This window comes from Typopeltis vanoorti, chromosome 1, assembly GCF_054136105.1.
Source record: "Typopeltis vanoorti isolate ZY-2024b chromosome 1, IOZ_Tvanoo_1.0, whole genome shotgun sequence".
NCBI classification, from domain to species: Eukaryota; Metazoa; Arthropoda; class Arachnida; order Uropygi; family Thelyphonidae; genus Typopeltis; species Typopeltis vanoorti.
In genome coordinates this window covers 129,966,410-129,990,039 of record NC_143549.1, presented here as the reverse complement: position 1 = coordinate 129,990,039, position 23,630 = coordinate 129,966,410, and the positions used below count along the sequence as shown (strand labels likewise).

The following is a 23,630-nucleotide window of genomic DNA, read 5'->3' as shown; positions in this document are numbered from 1 at the left end:
CACGAATAATAATAATAATAATAATAATAATAATAATAATAATACCAGCTCTCACTACTCTTCTTCTGCTCAAGAGTGGTATTGGAACAGACATAACAAACTCAAGCTGCATTCTTCTCAAGAGAAGGGAAATGCCTTTCTTGGAGACTCAGTGGTTGATCTCCAGGTGACGGACGTCCTTTCAACCTCCCTCTTGTTCGGGGGATATGGTACTTTTGAGTTATTTTCCTGATAAGCATGAGTTGGTAGTCTGCTAAGTTTGTGTTTTTTCCAAAGTTTACATTATAGAGACAGTGGGAATTTAGTATGGTCATATCCAGAAGGTGGAAAAATAGTTTTTTTTTGTAATAGCTAGAAAAATGTAAATTTCTTGAGGAGTGGTGTTTTTCCACTGCTTTAGTCGTGAAGATGGTGTAGATGGTCTATTATTTGTGGTAAAGGTATGAAACTTGTGTGTTTCATCAGCTATTGTTGTCATTAGTTCTATGGTTACAAATTGTTCAAAAATATCTAAAGCTGAAGAATCATCAGTGATATTACCTGTGATTATGTGGGAGGAAATAAATGATTTTTGAGTTACCGAGAACGTGAGGTCACAGTCGGAGTATTGGCGGCGGAAGAAAAGATAAGTTATTCGCTATTTGGTATAGATGAATATAGCATTTATATATATGTATATATACATTTAGCGTTTATATATATATATATAATACAGTGTTTATATAGCATTTATATATAATACAGTGTTTATATAGCATTTATATATAATACAGTGTTTATATAGCATTTATATATAATACAGTGTTTATATAGCATTTATATATAATAAACGATTACTTTAGTAGTTCCTCGACAGTAAGGAATGATGGCGGATTCAGCTGCAATCGCAAATGGCGTGTCACCAAGTCCTCCGCCATTTAAGAACTCTATTATAAGTAATATAATAAGGGACTTTGTGGCATGCAGTGCTTGCGGCATGTATGCGTCTCAGGAGTTGGATATATGGCTGGTGTGTGTGTGGGGGGGGTGCATATGTATGCAAAAATGCAGGCAGGGGGAGGAAATAAATGATTTAGGTATATCAATAACTGACCTAGTTGCTCCAGGAACGAGAAATGAATATTGGAAGACGACTAGTGTGACAGGAGAGAATGAAGAAAATAATAGTCGATAGTGTGGAAGGCGTGAGTGACTGTGCAAGTTTCGGAGATGGTTTTGTTTGGGAGAATGAATTTTGATTAAGAGTGACTGACTTGCAGAGAGAGATAGATGAGCTGAAAGAGGAGGTGGAATGTCTTGTGAATGAAATGAGAAGTATGAAAGATGAGATTAGGAGATTGGAAGAGATAAATGCAAGGTGAATTGGAGTAGGGGAGAGAGAGAGTTTTGGGAATGCTATAAGAGGAGAGAGGGAATGAGAGAGATAGAGGTATGAGAATGCTAGAAGAGAGGGAGTGAGAGAGAGTTATGGGAATGATAGAGGAGAGGAGAATGGAAACAGTCAAAGAGAGAGGAAATGAGAAGAATTGAGGGAGTGCTGGAACCAGGGACAGAGTGATGCGAGGACAGCAGGTAAATAGGGGAACACAGAGAGAAAGGGTTAGAGGAGAGAGAGTGAGGGATGCAGGTGAGCAATCAAGGAACAGAGTGGTTAGAGGTGTGATGTATGGAGACTTGATGATCTCGGTGTGCAAGATAGAATGCCAGAGGTGTGTTTTCCTGGAAGGATGATAGAAAATGTGGCTATGGCAATTAAGAGGGGTGAAAGGATGGATGAAATGATTGTGATGGTGGACACGAATGACTTGAGAGGCAGTGTAAATTGGGTGGCGAGAGATCTGAGATTCTTGCTTGAAGTTGTGCAAAAGAAAATGCTGAGAGGGAAGATTGTGTGTGTGTTGCCCAGGTATGATAGTGACGAGCTGAGCAGAAGAGCAGCAATACTGAATCGAATAATAGCCAGAATGTGTGAGAAGAGAGGATTGGAATACGTGGATACTTGGAGGGTGTTTGAGGACAGAAGGGAACTGTATGCTAGAGACTGCTTGCATTTGAATGAGAAAGGACGAAACGAAGGCATCTGGAAAGATTGCTGTTTTCTGAATGAGTCAGTGTGTCAATGAAGAGAAACTAGAATTCCCAGGGCGGATGGTTACAGGGGTTGGCCTCTTGTGGGAATGGATGCTTGGGGGAAAGGGGGGACGACATCAGGTAACATTGAGCCGGGGGGGGGTCGAGAGGGGACAATGATAGGTATAGAAGCAGTGACATTTTTATGCTCTATACTAATGCCAGGAGTATCTGAAATAAAGGAGATGAATTGGTGGCACTGATAGCATCAACCTGGCCAAAGATATCGGGATCTCTGAGATGTGGTTGACGGAGGATGATATAATAACCGGAATTGAAGTGGCAGGGTACAGCATTTTTGGGGATAGGAAAGGAAAACATGGTGGTGGAATTCTTCTTATGATAAGCGATGACTTATGTCCTCTAAGAGTGGAGGCTTTTGGAGGGCAGTGACACAAATGGTTTTTGAAAGCATATGGTGTGAAGTAGAAGTGGTCAAGACAGGATATTTGGTGGGGTGTTGCTATAAACCAGGGAGCACAGAGGGTGGGGACCAGGAGATGTTTAGGCAGTTGAGCTTGGCAAGTGCAAGAAGAATGATTGTTATGGGAGATTTTAACTACAGCAGTATAAGCTGGGAAGAGGAAAATGCAAGTAGTAAGAAGGGGATAGAATTTCTGGAATTCTTGAGGGACAAATGTCTTCGGCAGCATGTAATAGACGGAACAAGAGGTTCAAGGGTTTTGGATTTGGCCATAGCATCAGAAGAGCTGATAATAAGTGAGATAACATCTCTCCCACCAGTTGGAGAGAGTGACCACGTGGTTTTGATTTGGAAGATGAACAGATATGCAGGTGTATCAAAAAAAAGGGAACGTATGTGGAATTATAAGGCGGGGGATTATAATAGTCTTAGGTATCAACTAGTGGCAGTTCCATGGAGGACAGAATTGGAAGGCCAGGATATCATTAGTGCTTGGGAAATTGTGAAAGAATATTTGTTAGCAGCAATAGTAAGCTGTATTCCATGGGTGAAGAAGCGGACACAATTTGGTGTAAAGTGGATGACAAACGATATCAAACAGGAACTGCAGTTGAAAAAGAGATTATGGAAGAGATATAAGGAGAGGGGTGGAGGACAGATACACGAAGAATATAAGATGCAGGACAGGAGAGTGACCAGAATGGTGAGGAAGGCAAAACTGGAATATGAGAAGAGATTGGCACTAAGATCCAAAGAAAATCCTAGGGAATTTTTTAGCTGTGTGGCCAGTAGGCGGAGAAACGATTGTGGAAGAAGGACATTGCGGGACAAAAATGGGAATAGAGTGACTGATGCAGAGGACATAGTGGAGTTGTTCAATGAGCACTTTATTGGAGTATTTCATCCTAGAGGAGGTTTTAATACCAGAGGGATAGGGCAGATTCAGGGTTTAGAGGTGCAAGAGAAGAGTGTGTTCCAAATACTGAGTACTCTGGATACCAGTAAAGCTGTTGGACTGGATGGTATTTCACCACGGGTTTTGAGAGAATGTGCTAAAGAACTGACAGCTCCGTTGACTTGGCTTTTTAATAAAAGTCTGGCTTCGGGAAAGGTACCCAGGGAATGGAAGGAAGGTAAGATAATGCCGCTGCATAAGGGCTGTAGCAGACTGGAAGTGTCTAATCATAGGCCTGTTTGTGTCTCATCAGTAGTTGTTAAGGTCTTGGAGAAATTAGTGAGGGACTATATACAGCATTGGGCAGATGAGGGTAATGTTATCTGTGAGAATCAACATGGATTTGTTAAGGGCACGCTTGCTTTAGTAATATGATTGCCTTTTATAATAAAGTGACAAGAGCAGTTGATGAGGGAAAGGCATATTCTGCTATTTTTTTTCGATTTTGCAGAGGCGTTTGACGTGGTGCCACATGATAAGCTGATATTTAAGTTGCAGTTCGACTAACCCGACATTTAAATATGGATTTAAATGTCGGGTTAGTCAAATGGATTCAGGATTGGCTGACTGATAGGTATTAGAGAGTTGTGTATGGTGGGGCAATATCAAGGAAGCAGATGGTTACAAGTGGGGTTCCACAGGGCTCAGTACTGGGACCTGTATTGTTCAACCTTTATATCAATGATATTGTCAATGGATTGCAAGGGAACACTCAGTTGTTTGTGGATGATGCAAAGCTGGGGAGGGTTATCAGTAATAGTGCAGATGTGGCAGCCCTGCAAGAGGATTTGAATAAACTAGACAGATGGGCAAATGAATGGGGGTGTCGGTTCAGTGCAGCAAAATGTAAAGTCTTGAGGTTTGGGATCCATCGATGGAAGGATGCATACTCGATTGGAGGAGATAGGGAGACAAGAGATCTTGGAGTTATCATTCTGTTGTATAAGACTCTGATCAGACCACACTTAGACTATTGTTCTCAGATTTGGTCCCCAGGATTTGAATGGGATAAATTGACTGTGGAAAAGGTACAGAGGCATATAACAAAGATGGTTTCAGGACTGCACAATATGAGTTGAGGATCGACTGAGGGATTGTGGACTGCAGAGTTTGGTGGATAGAAGAAGGAGAGGTGATATGATCAAGACTTTTAAATTGTTGAGAGGCAGTTACAGGGTAGACATTGGAGAGTTTTTTCATTTGCTGGAATGGCAGGAAGGAGCGATGACAAGGGGGCCATCCCTGGAAGTTACGAAAGGAGGCTGTGCGCAAGAGGGTGAGGCGTGGTTTCTTTGTGTGGAGGGTGGTTGAACCTTGGAATGCATTGCCTGAGAGAGTGGTGGTAGTGGGGATGGTTAATGGGTTAATGGGGAGTGGTATGATAAATTTTGTGCTTCCTAAAAACGACCTCCCATGATGAGTCTTTTGACTCCATGGAGGCCTGGATAATAATAATTATTCCTGAATTACTGCTATCAAATTCATGTACACTTGGAGTAAATGCATCATCATGGCACTTGAACAATACATCTTTGAATCGCATTCACTTATGCATATTCGTATCGAGACATTTGTCACTATCTTGCTCGCTTGTAACACTTACATCACCAGGATCTTCTTCATCTGAAGTACACAATTCGCTTAACTCGGACAATTCTTCTCCTGACTCATTTGTTGTTAACAATTCATCAACTGGTAGACGCCATATTGTGACATCCCTGAAATCCCCACAGTCATGTAGTTTATGCATCGTGCTACATATGATTAGTTGCACCAGTTCAGATTTTTCTCTTTAGATGTCATATAAGGACAGAAACTCAAGTCAAATAAACATCAATTGGTTGGCAATAGATGGAGGAACCTACTCTCAAAGTTTGAATATCTTACAACGATTCTTTCCATACTAAAAAATTGTGCCAACATATACGGGCTCAGCAAAGCAGACGTGTATTTCTCAGCCCGTAATAATACGTTCTCAGCAGTCAAAGGGTTAATTAATACTATTCTAAATGGAATTCACTAGCAAACCTTCCATATAAGAAACTGTTACTTTGGTCACCCTCCAAGTTTGATGCAATTTGGCTAATTACTAATTGATGATAATGCATTAAGATTGTGAGCTCTTGGCACCAGTTTGCTATATTCTGATAATTAATAACATTATCAGAACTGGATAGAGACAGGAGAAAGAGGAGCAATATTATAGACTTGTATCATATTATCCCTCTTTCTCCTGTCTGCAGCTTATGTAATCTCAATTCTTTGTAAACTACATTCCATAATTCCGATATCATCTTTGTAACTCTTCTTTGCACCCTTTTCACAGCATCTTTTTCCCTTCTAGACCCCAGGAGACCAAATCTATGCACAGCAGTATAGGTGCAGTCTTTTCAGGGCCTTGTAAAGAGGCAAAATGACTTCCATATCTTTACAAGGCCCTGATAAGACTGCACCTATACTGCTGTGCATAGATTTGGTCTCCTGGGTCTAGAAGGGATAAAGAAGCTGTGGAAAGGGTGCAAAGAAGAGTTATAAAGATGATATTGGAATTATGGAATCTACATGTCAGTGTTTGTTTCAGGACTGCAATTATCCTTTTGGTTGTATTTGCAGTTTTTGCTATGTGACCCTTGAACTTCAAATTCATGTCCACCATAACCCTAAGATTTATAACTTCACCCATTACTCCAAGTTTAATCCCACCGATTTAATATTGCCTTTGGATATCTTGGCAAAGTGTGCTTTACACTTACTAACATTGAATTGACAACCATTATTACACTTTCAGCCTATTTGGATTGCCCTGCCTATCTTGGCATTGTCAACAAACAATTGAAGATCTCCTGTCAGACCCTTTTCAGTATTTTTTTAGATTCCATTCCAGTAGCAAAAATCATTCAGACATATGGAGGAAAAATGTTTAAAAAAAAAAAACAATTTTAAATTTATTGCTTTAAGTTTTATTTATAAATGCTCTTTTATGGTATTAATTATTATTCATGCAAAAGAATCACTATTATTAACATGATCATGAAATGGTATAAGAGTTCATGCAACTATTTATTAGCTCTTTAAGCACCATTTTCAGAAAATCTCCAGCATTTGACTATGTAATAACTGCCGAGTAAAGATATATGGTAGGAGCGAACTGGAAGAATTTTTTTGCACTCCTACCATATATTTTTACTCAGCAGTCATTACATAAATCTCCAGCAGTCAAATGCTGGAGATTTTCTGAATATGGTGCTTAAAGGGCTAATGTAATGGGTATGACTTACATTAAGTCATATCCATGTTTTCTTTTTAGCAGGTCAACCTTCATCCAGCCATTCTCAGTCCGGTGTGTTCCCTGGCATTACAACAGTGCCAAATGCAACAGCCTTTATGATTTCTAATGGTATTTTTGTAATTAAGGAAATTACAACATAGACTAAATATCATCATCATCAAATTCCTGACATGTACAAGATATGATAGTACTATACGAATCATTCCTAACTTCCTATTTGCAATTTTCCTTCAAATCAATCTGATACCCGTCAAGATTCCAACATTATCAGATCTTATATTTCTATCTTCTAATGCACTTTTTACTGTATCAATCCACCTATATCTATGTCTTCCTCTGGGTCTTTTTTCCTGCCAACCTGGCAGAGAACACTTGTTTTGCTAATCCTTCCTCATTCATTCTGTTTAAGTGACCATACCACCTGAGATTAGCTCTGCTTACACATTCCTGGATGCTAATAATATCAACTTCTTTCTTAATATCCTTGTTTTAATATGATATTGCCATTGATGCCATCTGTTCACATCCCTACTCTTTTTCAGGACTCTCTTATCTGTGGTCTCTAGTCTTTGGTCAAGTGTTTTACTTCTAAACCAGCTCTCAGATCCATAAGTTAAAATTGGTTTGAATACTGCCCTTGTATACAGTTAATTTAGTGTTTTGACTAATTCTCTCTTATTCCATATATATTTATTTAGTTGACTTCCTACCATACCAGCTTTGTTGATTTTGTTGTCTATTTCCATATTTAATTTACCATTTTCATTGAGTTCCAAAGTAGCTGAAATGTTTTACTTGTTCTATAGGTTTTCTTCATCCACAATGCAGACTTGTAGTGGATTTATTTAGAAGTATAACATAATCTGCATAAAGCAAAGAGCTGACATTAACATCCCCATTTTGATATTAGGCTTAATACCACTTTCTTTCATAATGTGATCCATATAGGTAATGAATAACATTATCTATACTAGACTAAATATTTACTAGACTATATCCAGACTAAATATTTATTACAATAAATTTATTTAATATTTCCAACAGCAAAGTCAAATTTCCTTCTTTAAGGAACAAAGTACAGGATTACCATAATTAAACTTCCCCTATTCACAGCCAGCCTTATGTAGTTTGATCTAACAATGTAACCAAATTTGGTAATAAGACTAATCAAGACATGGAAAGAAGGATTCTGCGAAAAAAACTTTTAGTTCGAAAAGTCAATATTAGGGGGGGGGGGTTGTGGTGCTGTACAATGTATAAAAAAAAAGGGATTAAAATGAACAGACATATAAATAACAAAGACTAAACTGAAATGAAAGATTACCTTTATGTGTTGCACTAAAGCAATAAAACATTTAATATCAATTTAATTTGCACAGTAATTACAGTATTACACTTACTGGAGCATAAGTGTTGTCACACTCCATTTGCATAACTCGAGCACATTGAGTTCACCCATGCAGGACCTGGTTCGATGTGGCCACCATTCTCATGGACTAGAAATCCTGTACAGGGCATTCTCAACAGCAGAGCGTAACATGTCTGGAGGAATGTTCATCACTACCTATCCTTTTAGGCTGCCAAGTTCAAGGCAGAATAGATGTCAGCTTTCTAGGTAACCCCATACCAAAAATCTTATGGAGTAATATCAGGAGAGTGTGGTGGTCATGCAACTAATCAATCTTTCTTCTGTGGAAGCTACTGTACCGGTCGTACAATGTGGAGAGGTGCCCCATCTTGCATAAATGTGGTCTCGTCTAGACATTGTCATTGCTGAAGTTGTGGGATGATGAAGTTCAGCATATCGCATTAATGGAATACTGGTCCTGTAGTGATGTCTTCAAAAAAGACTGGGCATATTATAACATCTGCTGTGAAGCCACATCAAATTGCAATTTTCTGTGAGTGTAATGGGAGTTTCTGGAGCACATGGGGTGATTCAGAAGCCCAAATTCGACAATTTTGGGTGTTTACTGTCCCATTCAAATAAAATGCACCTCATCTCCCCACAGAATTTTTCAAGCCCAAGCATCGTTGATTTCCAATCTGATCAGAAACATCAGAGCAAATGTTAATTGCTTGTCATAATCATCGTGTAGAAGCTGCTGTATGTAGCTGATCTTGTATGGATAAAATGTAACGATTATGTGCAAGACTTTCCATACTGCGGAATAAGGCATATTCAACTGTCACGCTACTCTACAGGTGCTACTACTACCTGCAACGTTTTCATGTGATCTGTTGACATTCATGGTGGCAACTTCTTCAATTACCCGTGGTGGTACTGTTTATGTCCTCTGCCAGGTCACACTTCCAAAGATCCTGTTTCTTCAAACGTCTGAATCATCGATCTAACTGTGTTAGCTGACAGAGGACCTTTATTCAAGTTCTAACAGGTTCTAAACTCATGAAGAGTGACCGATGCATTGCACTTATTAAGGTAAAATAACTTCACAAGTAATGTGCAATAAAGTAAAGTGAAGCGTATGTTGAGCACAGTTATCAATTGGAATGCATTTGTGAAGTTTTTCCTTTACATAGCTCTTATTCCACCTATCAGCAACTTTTTGAACTGAAACTTTTTTTCTCCTCTGAATCCTTCTTCCCAATTCTATGTCTCCTAAATGTGACTTTATTTTTGTTTAAATTACTCATAATCCAGCAATGGAAAAAAGCTCTGATTCAAAACCAGTAGGTCAACTGGTCATTAGGCAGTCAAAAGCCATTTTAAAATATTTTCCTCTTATTTTTTTTCTTTTTGAAAATAAGTAAGTTCTTTTTTTTATGTTAGTTCTTTATGGATTTTTTACTTTTGAGTTAGATCTTCACAAGCTACTTCAGATTTTTAATTTATTGGCAGTTGAAATTTTTCTTTCATTGATAACTTAACAAATGTCCAATTTCTTGGCATCTTTTAATTTATAGTATAACCAAGTTAAAAAGCTTTCAACATGAATCTCAACATCTCAGACAGGAAATCACAATTTCAGTTGAATTTTCTGTTTCTTTTGTATTATAAAGGCATTACACCAACTCCACAGTTATCTCCATTATTTATTTTAAAAAAAAAGTATAATTTGGCTCTGGAAACCTACCAGTTTTACCACTAAAATTGTGACTTTTTCTAGATAAAAATTACATCAAAATAAATGCAATAAAGGCAAACATAAACTATAACATTACTAAAACAAGCTATATAGGTATTGTTACAACATAAACTGACCAAAGACATATGGAACATGGGGACGTGGCCTGAGTTAGCTATTATTCAGCATTGTGTGCATTAGTTGACTGAAAAAATGAAGTTTGAGACAATGCTGAACTATGGCTAACTCAGGCTACCTCATCCCACATTCCATGTGTTTTCAGTCAGTGTATAGCACAATGGTTCTTACATAGTTTGTTTTAGTAATGTTATAATTTTTTTTTTTTTTTGCCTTTATTGAATTTATTTTCATGCATTTTATACCCAGAAGAAGCCAAGAGTTTTAGTGGCAAAACCAGTAGGTTTCATTATCAGAAACCAATAATTAAGGGAAAAAACTCAATATTTGATCAGTATGTTTAAACTAATCAGTAATTAAAAAAAAAGCACTTCTACCATATAGTAGCTTAGTACTGGAATGAAAATGACCCTGTGTAGTGAAAGACATCTCTCCAAAAAGCACCATACTAAACAGCTGAAAGCAAAACAGTTTTATTGTAGCATTAAATACAATATATATAGCACCAATGTACTGCATTTAGTTTAATTAGAGACAACTAAAATTTATGATCTGGTATAGTGAAAAACATCCTTCCTCCACAGTCATTGTACTACTGAAAATAAGCAAAACAAAGTAGTTTTATTACTAAATTAAGTGCAATGCCCTAACAACCTATTTCAAATAATTGATAAGGGAAATTTGTTCATTCATATATGCTTCATTAAGTACAGTAATAAATAGATTTATAAAATGCATTCAAAAGTAAATACTTTTTGTGACATGAAATAAGAAAACATTACATTTGGGGTTTTCTGTGCCATTAAGGTGGTTCACAAATACAATTTTTTTAAATAAAAGTTACTGAATTGAAACTGGCATATATATTTAATAGTGAGTTACTAGGTCTATTAATTCGATTAAGTTAAATTGTATATGAAATATTTGAGGTAATATTTTAAGCAGTTGACAGCTAACGTAAACATGTAACTATAGAGCCATGACTCATTAACATTCGAGTAGTTTATTCAAACAAGGAATTATATTTTGCAAAATTAGTCAACATTAAAATTTTTACAGTATGCATTAATAAATAAAGTGTTTTTGATTTAGTGAAATACCATTAGAAAACACCAAATTAATAGGAAATTTCAAAGGATTTTTGTCCCATTTACTGGCTTACCAGTTTTGCAAACCCTAGCCATAACTTCACAGTAGCACTCAGATCCAACATCAAACTATATGCTACATACAGAATGTGGCATCTGAAGCTCAGCTCCAGATATTGCCAGTAACATCAGGCGTGAAGTGACTAAGATCCTTTACATGAGCTTCACCCCTAAATGAATATTCTTTGTAAACCAACTTTCTTTTCTTAAAAAATCTACATAAAGATAAATTAGTCATTACAAGAACTGATAACAGTAATTCTATTGTATTCCTTAATATACTAGTGAGTGCAACTGTAAAATGAACATTTTACTTAGACCACACCACACCACATAGATTATGCACATCATCTCTCAGAAAGAGAAACACTTAAAACAATTACTAAAAAAAAAAAAAAAACAGTAACCTTTTGATTTCTTGAATTAACTAAACCCCCCTCTTCCCAAATTTTATAGACCAAATATCCAAAAAACCTGATAGCCAGTGTTGCATACATGACTCAATTTCTCACTTACTGTCAAAGATGATGCACTAATGAGGTGTGTATTCAAAAGATAACAAAAACTGAGAGGTATCAACAGTAGCTTATGCTAAGTTACTTTTTAATGATGTTTTGATGTGTGTACATATATTTTATGCAGAGTTATATTTTCAGTTGAATAAGAATATGTAAGTTTTTCATTTTTTAAAATAATTTGGGATTTTTTAAATGTAAAGTACATTATGCACTTTTTTGAAAAATCATACCCCCCCCCCCCTTACCCATGTTCAGCATTGTCCAGGCCAACATAATTACTGTTCAGAGATATCATCAAGCCACTTGTGCATTTGCTTTCCTGGCTTAGGGAGAATATTGTTGATAACCCTGTCTTGTCCACATGTAGATATTGCTGATCTCCCTTTCTCCAGATTAGCTAGTTCACTAATTAAAATAAAATAAAAAAAAGTGCATGTTTCAAGTCTTCAGTCCAAAATTTTCTAAACAATTCAAAAACCATGATCATTTTTGACAACATATCTCTATCAGTATCAAATACCATATAAGAGTTGGGTTAGAGACCATATCACATAAAGTCAGTATGTTCAATGCTCCTATGAAACAGGTTACTTTTATATGTTGTTATGTTTTTTTTTTCTCCTTAGAATAATTAGTTTTTTTTTATAACACGCCACTGATGAATTTTGTGTTTTTATTGTATTGGCCAAGAGTATTTTGTAATATTTTGTTGAGTTATCGAGAATGAAAATCAGTAAGTAATTACAGCTGAATATAAAAAGGATATATATATATATATATATTATTTTATTTTATTTATTTGGTGGGAGGGGGACTTCCATAGGTATACCTGATTTAACTACTGATAAATACAGTATGTGAGAGGATAGGTTGTAAACCTGTAGTACATCAGAATTGTAGGTGGGCTAAGGATTTTTTCCTATTTCTTTATTAATTTTTTTATATATATTTTTAATAAATTTTATTTGATCTGGAAACTTTTCTCAAGAGACCAAATACAAAACTTTTTCAAGTCACTTTAGCTCTCCAATAAGCAGGGCAGTGGTCTCACACTGGGTGATGAAATTCATTTCACAAATAAGGTATGGAGATTCAATTATAAAACATGTCAATGATGGCATTGTTACTATTTCACCGGCCTGGTTGCCTGAGTGGTTAGCATATCCGCTCTCCAGCCAAGAGGCTGTGAGTTCGAATCCAGCCAAGAATGTTTGTAATTGTGCTACTAACCATTCACCATATGTACTGCTGTAAACTTGTGTCCTAGCTCAGTATGACCTTTGATGTCTTTGTGCCATAAAAATCAAATTAAAAAAAAAAAAAAAGCTACTACTTTGAGTTTTCCTTCCTTTCTTCCTTTGAGTTTACAGGAGTGAAAATCAGAAAAACAGGAATATCCTCTCACATAAACAGAAATATCCTCTCGCATACTATATGAGAGGATATTTCATATCCTCTCATATAGTATGTGAGAGGATATGAAAGAATTACTGGAAGAAGCAAGAGTAAGAAAAATTGATAGTCTGTTACCAATATATAATAGTACTGAATTAAGAAGGGCTATGATGACAAATGATTCGATATGCAAGCTGTGTAGAAGGAATGGTTACAAGTTTTCGGATGTGTGGAGTGAGTTTGAGAGAAAATGGATTTATATAAGAGGGATGGCCTGAACTTGAATGCATTTGGTATCATGAGGATACAAATGTGCATAATCATTGAGGTGATTATGGTGTTGTAACAGACCTAGTCAGTCAGTTTCTGGTGATGATCAAATTGCATTGCCAAATCACCTGATGGGTACTAAATAACTAATTATTCTAGATGACTTAATTATCCAAATATTGAGTGGGTAGAATGAAGCTGAATTTATTGAACTGTTGCAATAAAACTTCCTCATGCGTCAGAAGGAACTTGATGACGAGAATGAATGCAGCCAAGAAAGGGGTAAAAGCTGGATTTTTTTCTCTCATAGAGACTGAAAGAATGGCTTGCCTTTGGAGGTGGTGAGAGCAAGTAGTGTGAATGAATTCAGGAAAAGGTATGACAGCTGGTGTGGGTGATTTGTATCCTCTGTCAAAGAGGAGGGAAGGAATAATGATAAAAAGAAATATGATCTCTATATTTCACATATAACAACAGGAATGGATGAATTGTCCTCAATATGGTCTGTGTTAGTAATAACTTTAGCTATAACCTATCTGATTGTTAGTCTTCAGATATCCAGCTTTATAGAAAAAGTGAAGAAACTCTAAGTGAAACACAATTCAGCTTTCGGAATGGTTTTGGTACTAGAGAGGCCCTTTTCTGTACCCAAATATTGATACAAAAATGCATAGAAAAACAGAAATCTGTCTTTATGTGTTTCATAGATTTTGAAAAAGCATTCGACAAAGTCAGACACACTAACTTAATAGAAGTCCTTCAACGAATAAGGCCAGACGAACAAGACATAAGACTAATAACAAATCTGTATTGGAATCAGTCAGCTACCGTTCAATTAGACCAGCACTTCCCAAACTGTGGGCCGCGGCCCCCTTGGGGGCCGTAGGTTTTGTTGAGGGGGGCAGTGAAATAATGAAAACAAACTTAAAATGTTTTAAGACTAAGTTGATTTTTTTTATTTTAAAAGAAACGTATTTAACTTTTATTATTTCTTTTTTTGTTATTTTTTATATTTTAATGGAAAAATTCACGCATTGGTGTTGGTTCAAAACTTTGCTTCCTGCGTATTTCGGCGCTTAATGAATATTAGTAAATATTGCTTATTCATATGCTTCATTTCAAAGCAGTGGTTAATTGTATTTACTTCGAATGCTCTCCAGGGAAGCTCCAAATCTTCCTGTCCGTTTCATCACGCGTTCGTAATCAGGGACTGTTGATATTGACTTTATATACATATCAAAACTCGTTTTATATTATCACTGTCATCCGAGCTAGTTTTCTGTTACCAATAAAAGTTTCTCATATACTTCACACATGAAAAAAAGCTTAAAGAAGTTCATGTGGGGTGATAGTAACTCTCTTGCAGTGGTAAACAACACCCCTCCCTAATAGACACTATACTGCAAAGGCAATAAAAACAAGTACTTTTATTATGCCAGTGAATAAGGTATGAGGAGTCTGTGTAATATATTTCTCAACAAATAGTGCAATTAGAGGCAACTGGGATAAAAACACTAATTAATGAGTCACATGTCCCCTCATACAGAAACTATGCTGTATAGACTGAAACAAAACCATATGTTGCATGGGCAAACACAGCATCTAACTAAAAACTATTGTTATTAATTAGATGTGTGTGAGTTCGATTTCCCAAGGCAGCAATAAAATTCAACCGAACGTGTTAAAATTCGTAAAAGTGTTAAAACTAAGTAATATATATATATATATATATATATATATATATAAAATGAATGTTATGGCAGTTTCACATATGAAATTCGGTTGAAGAGAGTACCATTTCAACTCAATTGTCAGCTGTGCTTTTATCTTTTGGTTGCGCGATCTTTTGTTAATACCGCACCAATCATATGCACGTTTTAATAACCTGCCTTTGCTGTCTGTTTCACGTTAGACTTAATTACCAAAAGGGAGAAAAGTCACAAAAGAGAAAAATTTCCTGGCCCTGGGATTCCCTTATTCAGGTAATATTCACTAATTTCATGTTATCAGTCTGTGGTGTGCCAGTATCGGTAAGTGGTGATATTATTTGATCTATTCTACGTTAAAAAATTTAACCCTGAGATGGATAAGTGGCTGATAAAAAATAAAAAAAATAAAAATTCCCACGAACAACCAGAAGAAGCAGAAACAGACTCAAAAAAAAAAAGGACAGTATTTCATATTTTACCAGAACAGCCCGCATCGTCTTCAGAACCGAACGGTAAGAAGCAAAAAATGTAATATATGCATTTGATTTTTGCAATATTCGCTGTGTATGTTTTGTATTGAATATAAATACAATAAATATTATAATAATATATCTCTCTATTATGATTTTTTTTTGAGGGGGGGGCATGAAATATTTTAATTTTTGCAAAGGGGGCCCTGACATCCAGAAGTTTGGGAAGTACTGAATTAGACAACATTACCACCAGTGATATTAACATCAAAAGAGGAGTGAGACAAGGATGTGTGCTCTCACCACTCCTGTTCAACATATATGCAGAGGTAATCTTTAAAAAAGCATTGGAAGAACGTCCAGAAGGAATCACAATAAATGGAAAGATTGTTAACAACCTACGATATGCAGATGACACCGTGCTAATTGCAGATAATATTATGGATCTCCAAAAACTCATTGACAGAGTATACATAGAAAGCCAAAGAATGGGAATAAATATAAACATCAACAAGACAAAATACATGATCATCAGCAAACATCCAGCCTCATCAATGAAACTGACACTCAATGGGAAAAATATTGATCAAGTGCCAAGATATAAATATCTTGGTTGCTGGCTTAATGAACAGTGGGATCCAGAAATAGATATAAAGACAAGGATTGAAGTTGCATGGCAGTCCTTCATGAAAATGAGAACACTATTCTGCAATAAAGACAAACATGGAAGTCAGATGCCGAATGCTGAAATGCTACGTGTGGTCTATTCTGCTCTATGGAGTTGAAACATGGACATTGAAGGCGACAACCATCAAGAAAATCGAAGCCTTTGAGATGTGGCTATAAGAAGAATGCTAATGATATCATGGACAAAAAAAATTACCAATGAAGATGTCTTAAAATCCATTGGCAAAGCTAAACATCTTGTACAAATAATCAAGAAACGAAAAACATCATATCTTGGCCACATCATGAGAAACAGCAAATACCAATTTCTACAAACTATTTTGGTAGGAAGAATTGATGGCAAAGGAACTAGAGGAAGAAAAATAATATCATGGTTTGACAACATCAAGACATGGACAGGAAAGAGCAGTGCACAACTGCTCAGAAACGAAAAACATCATATCTTGGCCACATCATGAGAAACAGCAAATACCAACTTCTACAAACTATTTTGGTAGGAAGAATTGATGGCAAAGGAACTAGAGGAAGAAAAATAATATCATGGTTTGACAACATCAAGACATGGACAGGAAAGAGCAGTGCACAACTGCTCAGATTAGCATAAGAGCGCAGTTTGTTCACCAAGATGGTCGCTGACCTTCGATAGAAGATAGCGCAATAAGAAGAAGAAGATGGTTAATCCTATCCTGCATAGTTTGCTGTCATGATACTAATGAGGTCTGTGTGGAGTTTCTTGGGCATTGAACCTAACACATTAAAGTGAAGTACATAGATAAACAGACAATAACTAATTATTTAGTGCATATAACTTTCAGATTGTATATTTAGCCTTTGTTTGTGTAGTTTTTAGAAATTTTATATTTGGAAGGTTAAGTCATTATTAGAATTTAAAAGTTAGTTTATTCTTTTGATTAAATAAAAAAAAACTTTTTTTTTGATAATACTTATTGTTTAGCATTGTGTGTTTTTATTATATATATATATATTACTGTTGTTATTTTTTTATCCATCAGGGCTATGGAGATAATCGTCCTAAATCCTCCACAACTCCACAAGAAGTAAAGCCATTAGACAGCATCCATATACACAGTGTGGCATGTGGCTATGGGCATACACTTTTTATTGCTCGAGATGATACAGAAGAGGATAAGGCCAAACTGAACAAATTGCCAGAATATGCACCTTGATGATTCTTTTATGGTTTGAATGCAAAAGATAGGGGAAAGGGGCTTCACATTTGATCAGTTGGTCGATACTGTGCTGGTGTTGGCTATTAATGGATCGCACAATTTATTTTTGTTTGTATTGTTTTAGTAATAGAACCCCACAGCAGATTCTGAAGAGTATGTTTATGCACAAATGTGACTGATGTCAGGTAATACCTTTACTTGTATATTAGAGTTTCAAGCGGCTTTTGTATTTTATTTATTTTTATTTTTATTTTTTAAATACAAAGATGGTATCTTGTAATTTATAAATCTGTATCTTTCATATGGTGGTTCAGTATTCTCTATTTTGTTATTTAATTTGGAATAGTAAATATCACTTCCCATCCAGTTCAACTATTACATAACATTCAGAGTACATTTCCTTCATATATTCATCATAATTACTGCCATACGTGAAATGAACTGTCATTATGGACTAATTTAATTTAAATGAATTGGCATAAATAAATGCCTCATACTGTGTGCATTGTAGATAAAGTTTGTATACAATCATATACAAATGCTCTGTTCAGTTATATCTGCAGAAAAAAAAAATCTGTTTTTAATCTATAATTATGTTTGTCTTGATTCCAATTAATTGATTGCTGCAGCTTGCATCATAAATAAGAAATTCAGCTCTATATATGACGGTTGTATATTTAATCCTTAAACAGAAATGGGAATGAGAATTGCATTCTTCTTAGATTTACATAAGAAATGTGTGTATTTTCTTTCTCATTATTCAAAGTTACTGAATGTCAGGTAGAATTGGTTTATTTAGCTGATTTTTTCCAAATATTTTTGCCCATACTTATTATTACTTGGAATACTTTTGCGCACATTCAGAATATTCTGGCATTAATGGTGGTATATATTCCTAAACATATAATTTTTTCTAAGAGTTTTTGTCCTACTGTTTGATTTGGTTTCTCAAAATTAGATGTAGACATACTTGTTTGAGAGGTTTACAAATGCCAAGAATATGAACACAGATTACTGTAAAATAAGTAAATATTAATCATAATAAAAACTTGTAAGTAAAATCTTGTTTTGTCATGCACTTTTCTCTTAGAAAAACATTTCAGACATCAATAGAGTAAATTTAAATATGAAGTGTTTGCTAAAACATGACTATAAGGGAAAGGTATAGTCATCAGATTCATGTAATTTGTAATTTTGCTTGCACATGATTTTATTGTAACTGGAAAAGGGGGGGGGGGCTTAAATCGGGATTTAGCTTTAACTTCTGACATTTTCCTTTGTAAAAATGTTTATCAGTGTTATGCATATATGCAGTATTATTTTATTCCTCTTATCTTACATAGTCATTATGTACTCTGCTTATTTGCTGCTGTATCAATACTTTAATCAACCTATTTATTTCAAAAATATGAAGTAAGAATCAAAGTAAAATTGCCAGTATTATATCTCCATTCCACTTTTTCTGGTAATAAAAAATATATTTCTTTAAAATAATATTCGCCATCTTCAATACGTAGTTGAAATTATCAAAATACAAATTAGGTAATAAAGGATTTCTTATTATTAATAATCTAAGAAACTGTTGAATTGGATACAGATGAAACTACTACTTCCTCCTTAGTTAAGGTCACACGACATTGAGCACAGCATGTATCTTTTTGATTTCCTTAATTCCTACTAGTAATGACTAGAAATAGTACTGCTTTATTGTCATTTTAATGGAGTTGCTATGAAATTTGTTTTTTTAATGTTCTTAATAGTGCCTGTACATTAATCCAGATTTTTAAAAATATTCCATCTATAAATTATGTTATGTATTATTAGGTTTTTATTTTTTGGAAAAGAAAATAATTGATTTATACCATTTTCTATGTTCAGAAGAGTAATAAATTTGATTTTAACAAAACAAGAGGTGGGGAAGGTAGAAAGTTTACTACTCAAATATACATTTAAAAATTTAGAATTCTATAAGCTTCATTTAAGAACTGTTGTAACCAATTTTAAACCAAAAAAAAAAAAAAAATTCAAAATTCAAATGATTAAATCCGGATCAAAGAATTTTTAAAATGTATTCATTAATTGCTTGTATTTCATTTGCACTATTATGTTTTAGCATTCATCTTTATTGTCATTAGTATTTTAATCCATTACAGAAATGTTGTGGGATTCTTAAATGGTGACTTAATATTTTGGAGTGTATATTGATCTCACTTGTTGAGTTTAGCATGGATTATTTTCCTTTCTTTTTCTCAGGAATATACATATATATATTATATCTCCTGAATAGTTTGGACCTGCATGTTACTTCTGTATGTATACACTTGGGTGCTTTCTTGAATTACTCAAACTGCCTTGTACGTGTACATGTGTTGCATTCAGAAGAACAATAATATTTTATTACTTGGCAAGATAGTTTGCCAGTTTTGAAGATATTGAAGAAGTAGCTTTCTATGGTTTCTTATTACACTGTTGACTGTTTACTAGTGTACCTTATTGTAAATGAATCAAAGAGGTTCCTCTTAATAGGTTTTTATAGCCATGTTTATTCAGAAATATTTATGGACCTTTAACTAGTGGAAATTAATGGTGTTAGTATTTCATATAGGGTGTCCTTATTAATTTGAGGAGCCAAAGTTCCTTTTTTAATATTATTTTTTATTAGGGTATCTTTTTAGGTCTTGATAACTTTGTAGATTATTTCATTTGAAATTCTTGTATTAGGAAATTGAAATATGCAATTTGGCATTTTTAAATTTATGTTTTAAGAGCTGATAAAAAAAAAAGTAAAATATAGAGAACTTTAGATCATTTAAGTTCTTCATATAAAATATGTTTCATTCAGGGATTAAAGTTGTCCTATCGTCTCTTGTAATAATTTAGTAGTGTGTACTTTTATAAAATAAAAATGATTCCTCTAATGCCTCTTCATTCCCCAAAGGGAACAGGTGGCACTGTTTTTATCCCAAAGGTTTTTGAAATTGGTAGGCAGCCGGTCTCACCCTATTATCATGGAAGAGGTTGGATGAATTTCTATGACATGCTAGGTAAGATGTGATGTTTTTTCTAAGCATCACCTCTTATCTTAAACTTTGATTTAGGATCACAAAAAAAAAAAAAACCCATAGAAATGCTGGAGAAATCAGCCACTATTTTTCTTATTTAAAAGGAACCTGAATTAATATACAGTATATATATATGTTAAAGATACCAAGCAATTTTATAAGCTAGGTTTTTAATCCTTTTTCCCCAGTAAACCTAGCTTATAAAATTGCTTGGTATCTTTAACATAATATATACCCAAGGTAAAGAACTTTCTACATATATATGTATTATTTTTTATTTATTTCTAGACCAACTCATATTGTAGTTGCATGTAAGTTTACTGCAAAGACAAAATTAATATTTCTATAACTAATACGAATGTTATTTCTATAACAGTAAAATTCTTATTGTAATAAGCACTGTTATAATAAACTCACTCATTATAACACGCTGTTGAAAGGCACTGACCAAAGATCCTCATAGGCATAAACACTGTGCTAAGGGTCCCTAAGAGTTTGCTATATTGAGTCAAATATAGTATGAATTTGAGTTAATATTTATCACTGAATATAAGTATTTTCAGGGTAGTAGGCCTTTTTTCATCTTTTCTCCCCAAAAGGATGACTATTAGCATGAAAAAAGAAAGATAAACTTAGTTATACTCTGTTTTAGATTCCATAACACTGATTGCAATATTTTTGAAAAATGAATCATTTAATTAATAAATGAAGTATATAAACATGTACTTAGAACGTGTAATGTAACCTTTATATTTCTAATATTATGACTTCATTTTTACATGATCTAATTAATATTTCCATAAGTATGAAAAATCAAGCTAATTAAAAAACAGATCATCTTGGAAAATATAAAACACGCTTTATATTTTCAAAAATATTGTAATTAAAGAAGTTACAATGAATGTTATTTATTTAGTTTTTGGTTGTTTTATATGCTAAAGCAGTGTTATTCCATTGGATCCATTTTTATCTTTAGTTTAGAAAGGTAAGCAATTTTTAAGCAACATAAGGCTTAAATACAGTTTTTATGAGATAATAGTTATATTTAATCTCAGATTATTAACATAGAGCTAATGTAGTATGCAAAGATCAGTTAAAACTTATTTTATTTCTTGTTGAAAATTTGTACTTATTCCTGCTGCATATGGAAATAATAATATGCAAGTACCATTTACAGTTTTCTTAGAAATATCTATATATTCATAGCATTTTCATTTCTTTAGATGTTTACAAATAAAGTAAGATAAGTGTTGTAAATACAATCAGGTGCAGTTTTACTTTAATTAGTTTCTCTGTAGTAATATACACAGAGACGTTCTAAAATGTTTTCTGTATGTAGTGTTTAAGAAAACTTTATACATAATTCACAAGTTAATTTGAGTGGACCAAGAATTTATGAATATTTACTTCACAATTTTTAAATAAATGTCAACACATATTTTGTGTATCCTTTAATTCATTTCATGCAACTAGCATTCAACATAGTTTACTTAATGAATTTTTTTTTTAATTGATAATTTTACTTCATATTGAGACATTGTATCTGTAGGAGTTAAGCTTTTTCATGCTAACTAAAAAATAATCTCTTATTGTACTTCAAGTAAAATACAGAGTGATTTCATATTAAATTGGGGGGGGGGGGATGGCAGAGAGTGGAATTACTTAAGTCATAATGATGGTTATTGTAATTTTGGGTTTGGCTTTCTGCAATTTGTTACCATTTATGCCATTTTTGTTCAGGATGAATATAATTAAAAAAACAAAACAACATTTTTCTATGATTCAAATCACACCTAACAGACTTAACATGAAAAGTAGGTTCAAGTTGAAAACAACTAAGTCATGTTAATTAATCATGTTCGTGTTAATGACTGTTTTGATAAATAACTAGCAATCTGGTATGCTTATTAAGATGATATTTGGATAGGAATATGATGTCTATGTTGTGATGACTAGGAGAGAGAGAGAGAGGCTTCACTTTACAGATTTCCATTAGCTGATTCAGCTGTTATTTTACAATATTTAAATTAATTATCTCTGAATACTAATATGTATTGTCTGATGGCTTGTAGTTCAGTGTTAACTGAACTTTGTGTTTTGTAACTTCTCAGTCATTTACTCATATATAGTTGACCAAAAGTTAAATTGATTTTTGTTATCTTTTCTATTTGAAGAGGAAGTTAAGAATGTAGTAAAAGATTGTTGTGGATCAGTTATACTTCAAAACATTAAGTTCTGAAGTATAATTCTCAACTTTTTAAAGATTTTTGTATATTCATTCAAAATAAGCAATTATATCTTGACATTTGAAACACTTTATCAGATAACTAAAACGGTAATGCTACATTCTTGGCTATTACTAATCATTAGCAGTTAGACTTGATAGTTCTTGTCATGTACATTTTACCACATTCCAACTGCTAAAAGTAAAAATATAATAAATAATAATAAATACAGCTGTTCTGTTATTCACACTAAATTTTGTGTATTGTCCAATGATATTTTTTTCTGCTGAGAGAGGAAATGAAACAGAAAAATGGTGATTTATTTATTAGATTTGTGATTATCTGGAATCTTCAAGCTACTTATGTTATTTATTTGTTCATTTTGTGTGATTCATTATTTCACATTTGTTCTTGAATTAATTCTCATATGTTTATTTTATTTTTTTTTTGAATAATTTGAATTATGAAGAATGCCTCTCTCTGTGTGTATATTGTTTAAACCTTTAATTGCCATTATTATTAGGCCCTAGTTATCCAAGAAAAATTGACAAGAGATGTAAAAAAAAAATATATCCCTGTTGCAAATCTGAACTACCTTCAAGTAATACAACAATTTGATAATATTGCAGTATTGGTAGACGTTTTTTCCTTTCTGTATGCAGATTTGCAAAGGTTGTTAGAAGTATTCATTTTGAAGTTTTCTGGAAAAATAACTACACTTTCTTTAATGCAAATTGCTACATTTGCTTTAAACAACATTGTTTCCATGAATTGCAATAAAGCACTTAATTTTAATTGACAAAACTGTTGTTTCTTTAGTTCAGGCTAGTGTTACCTGTGGGCACTTAAAAGACATCCAGCAAAAGCAAAGAAAGCAACAACATGCTTGATGCCAGAAGCGTGTTCACTTGTACTTACTGACTGCAGTTGAGCA

General features: G+C 34.0%; 1 protein-coding gene across 1 annotated transcript in view; it reads left to right on the top strand.

Annotated features, from left to right (window-relative positions):
• The window catches only part of LOC150110425 (protein RCC2 homolog), a 198,403-nt gene extending 179,779 nt beyond the window's left edge, over positions 1-18,624 (top strand). The window contains exon 10 of the mRNA XM_090393729.1: positions 17,233-18,624. Coding sequence (XP_090249855.1) covers positions 17,233-17,406 — 174 coding nt within the window. The 3' untranslated portion in view covers positions 17,407-18,624. The remainder of the gene's footprint in view (positions 1-17,232) is intronic.
• The last annotated feature ends 5,006 nt before the right edge of the window (positions 18,625-23,630 follow it).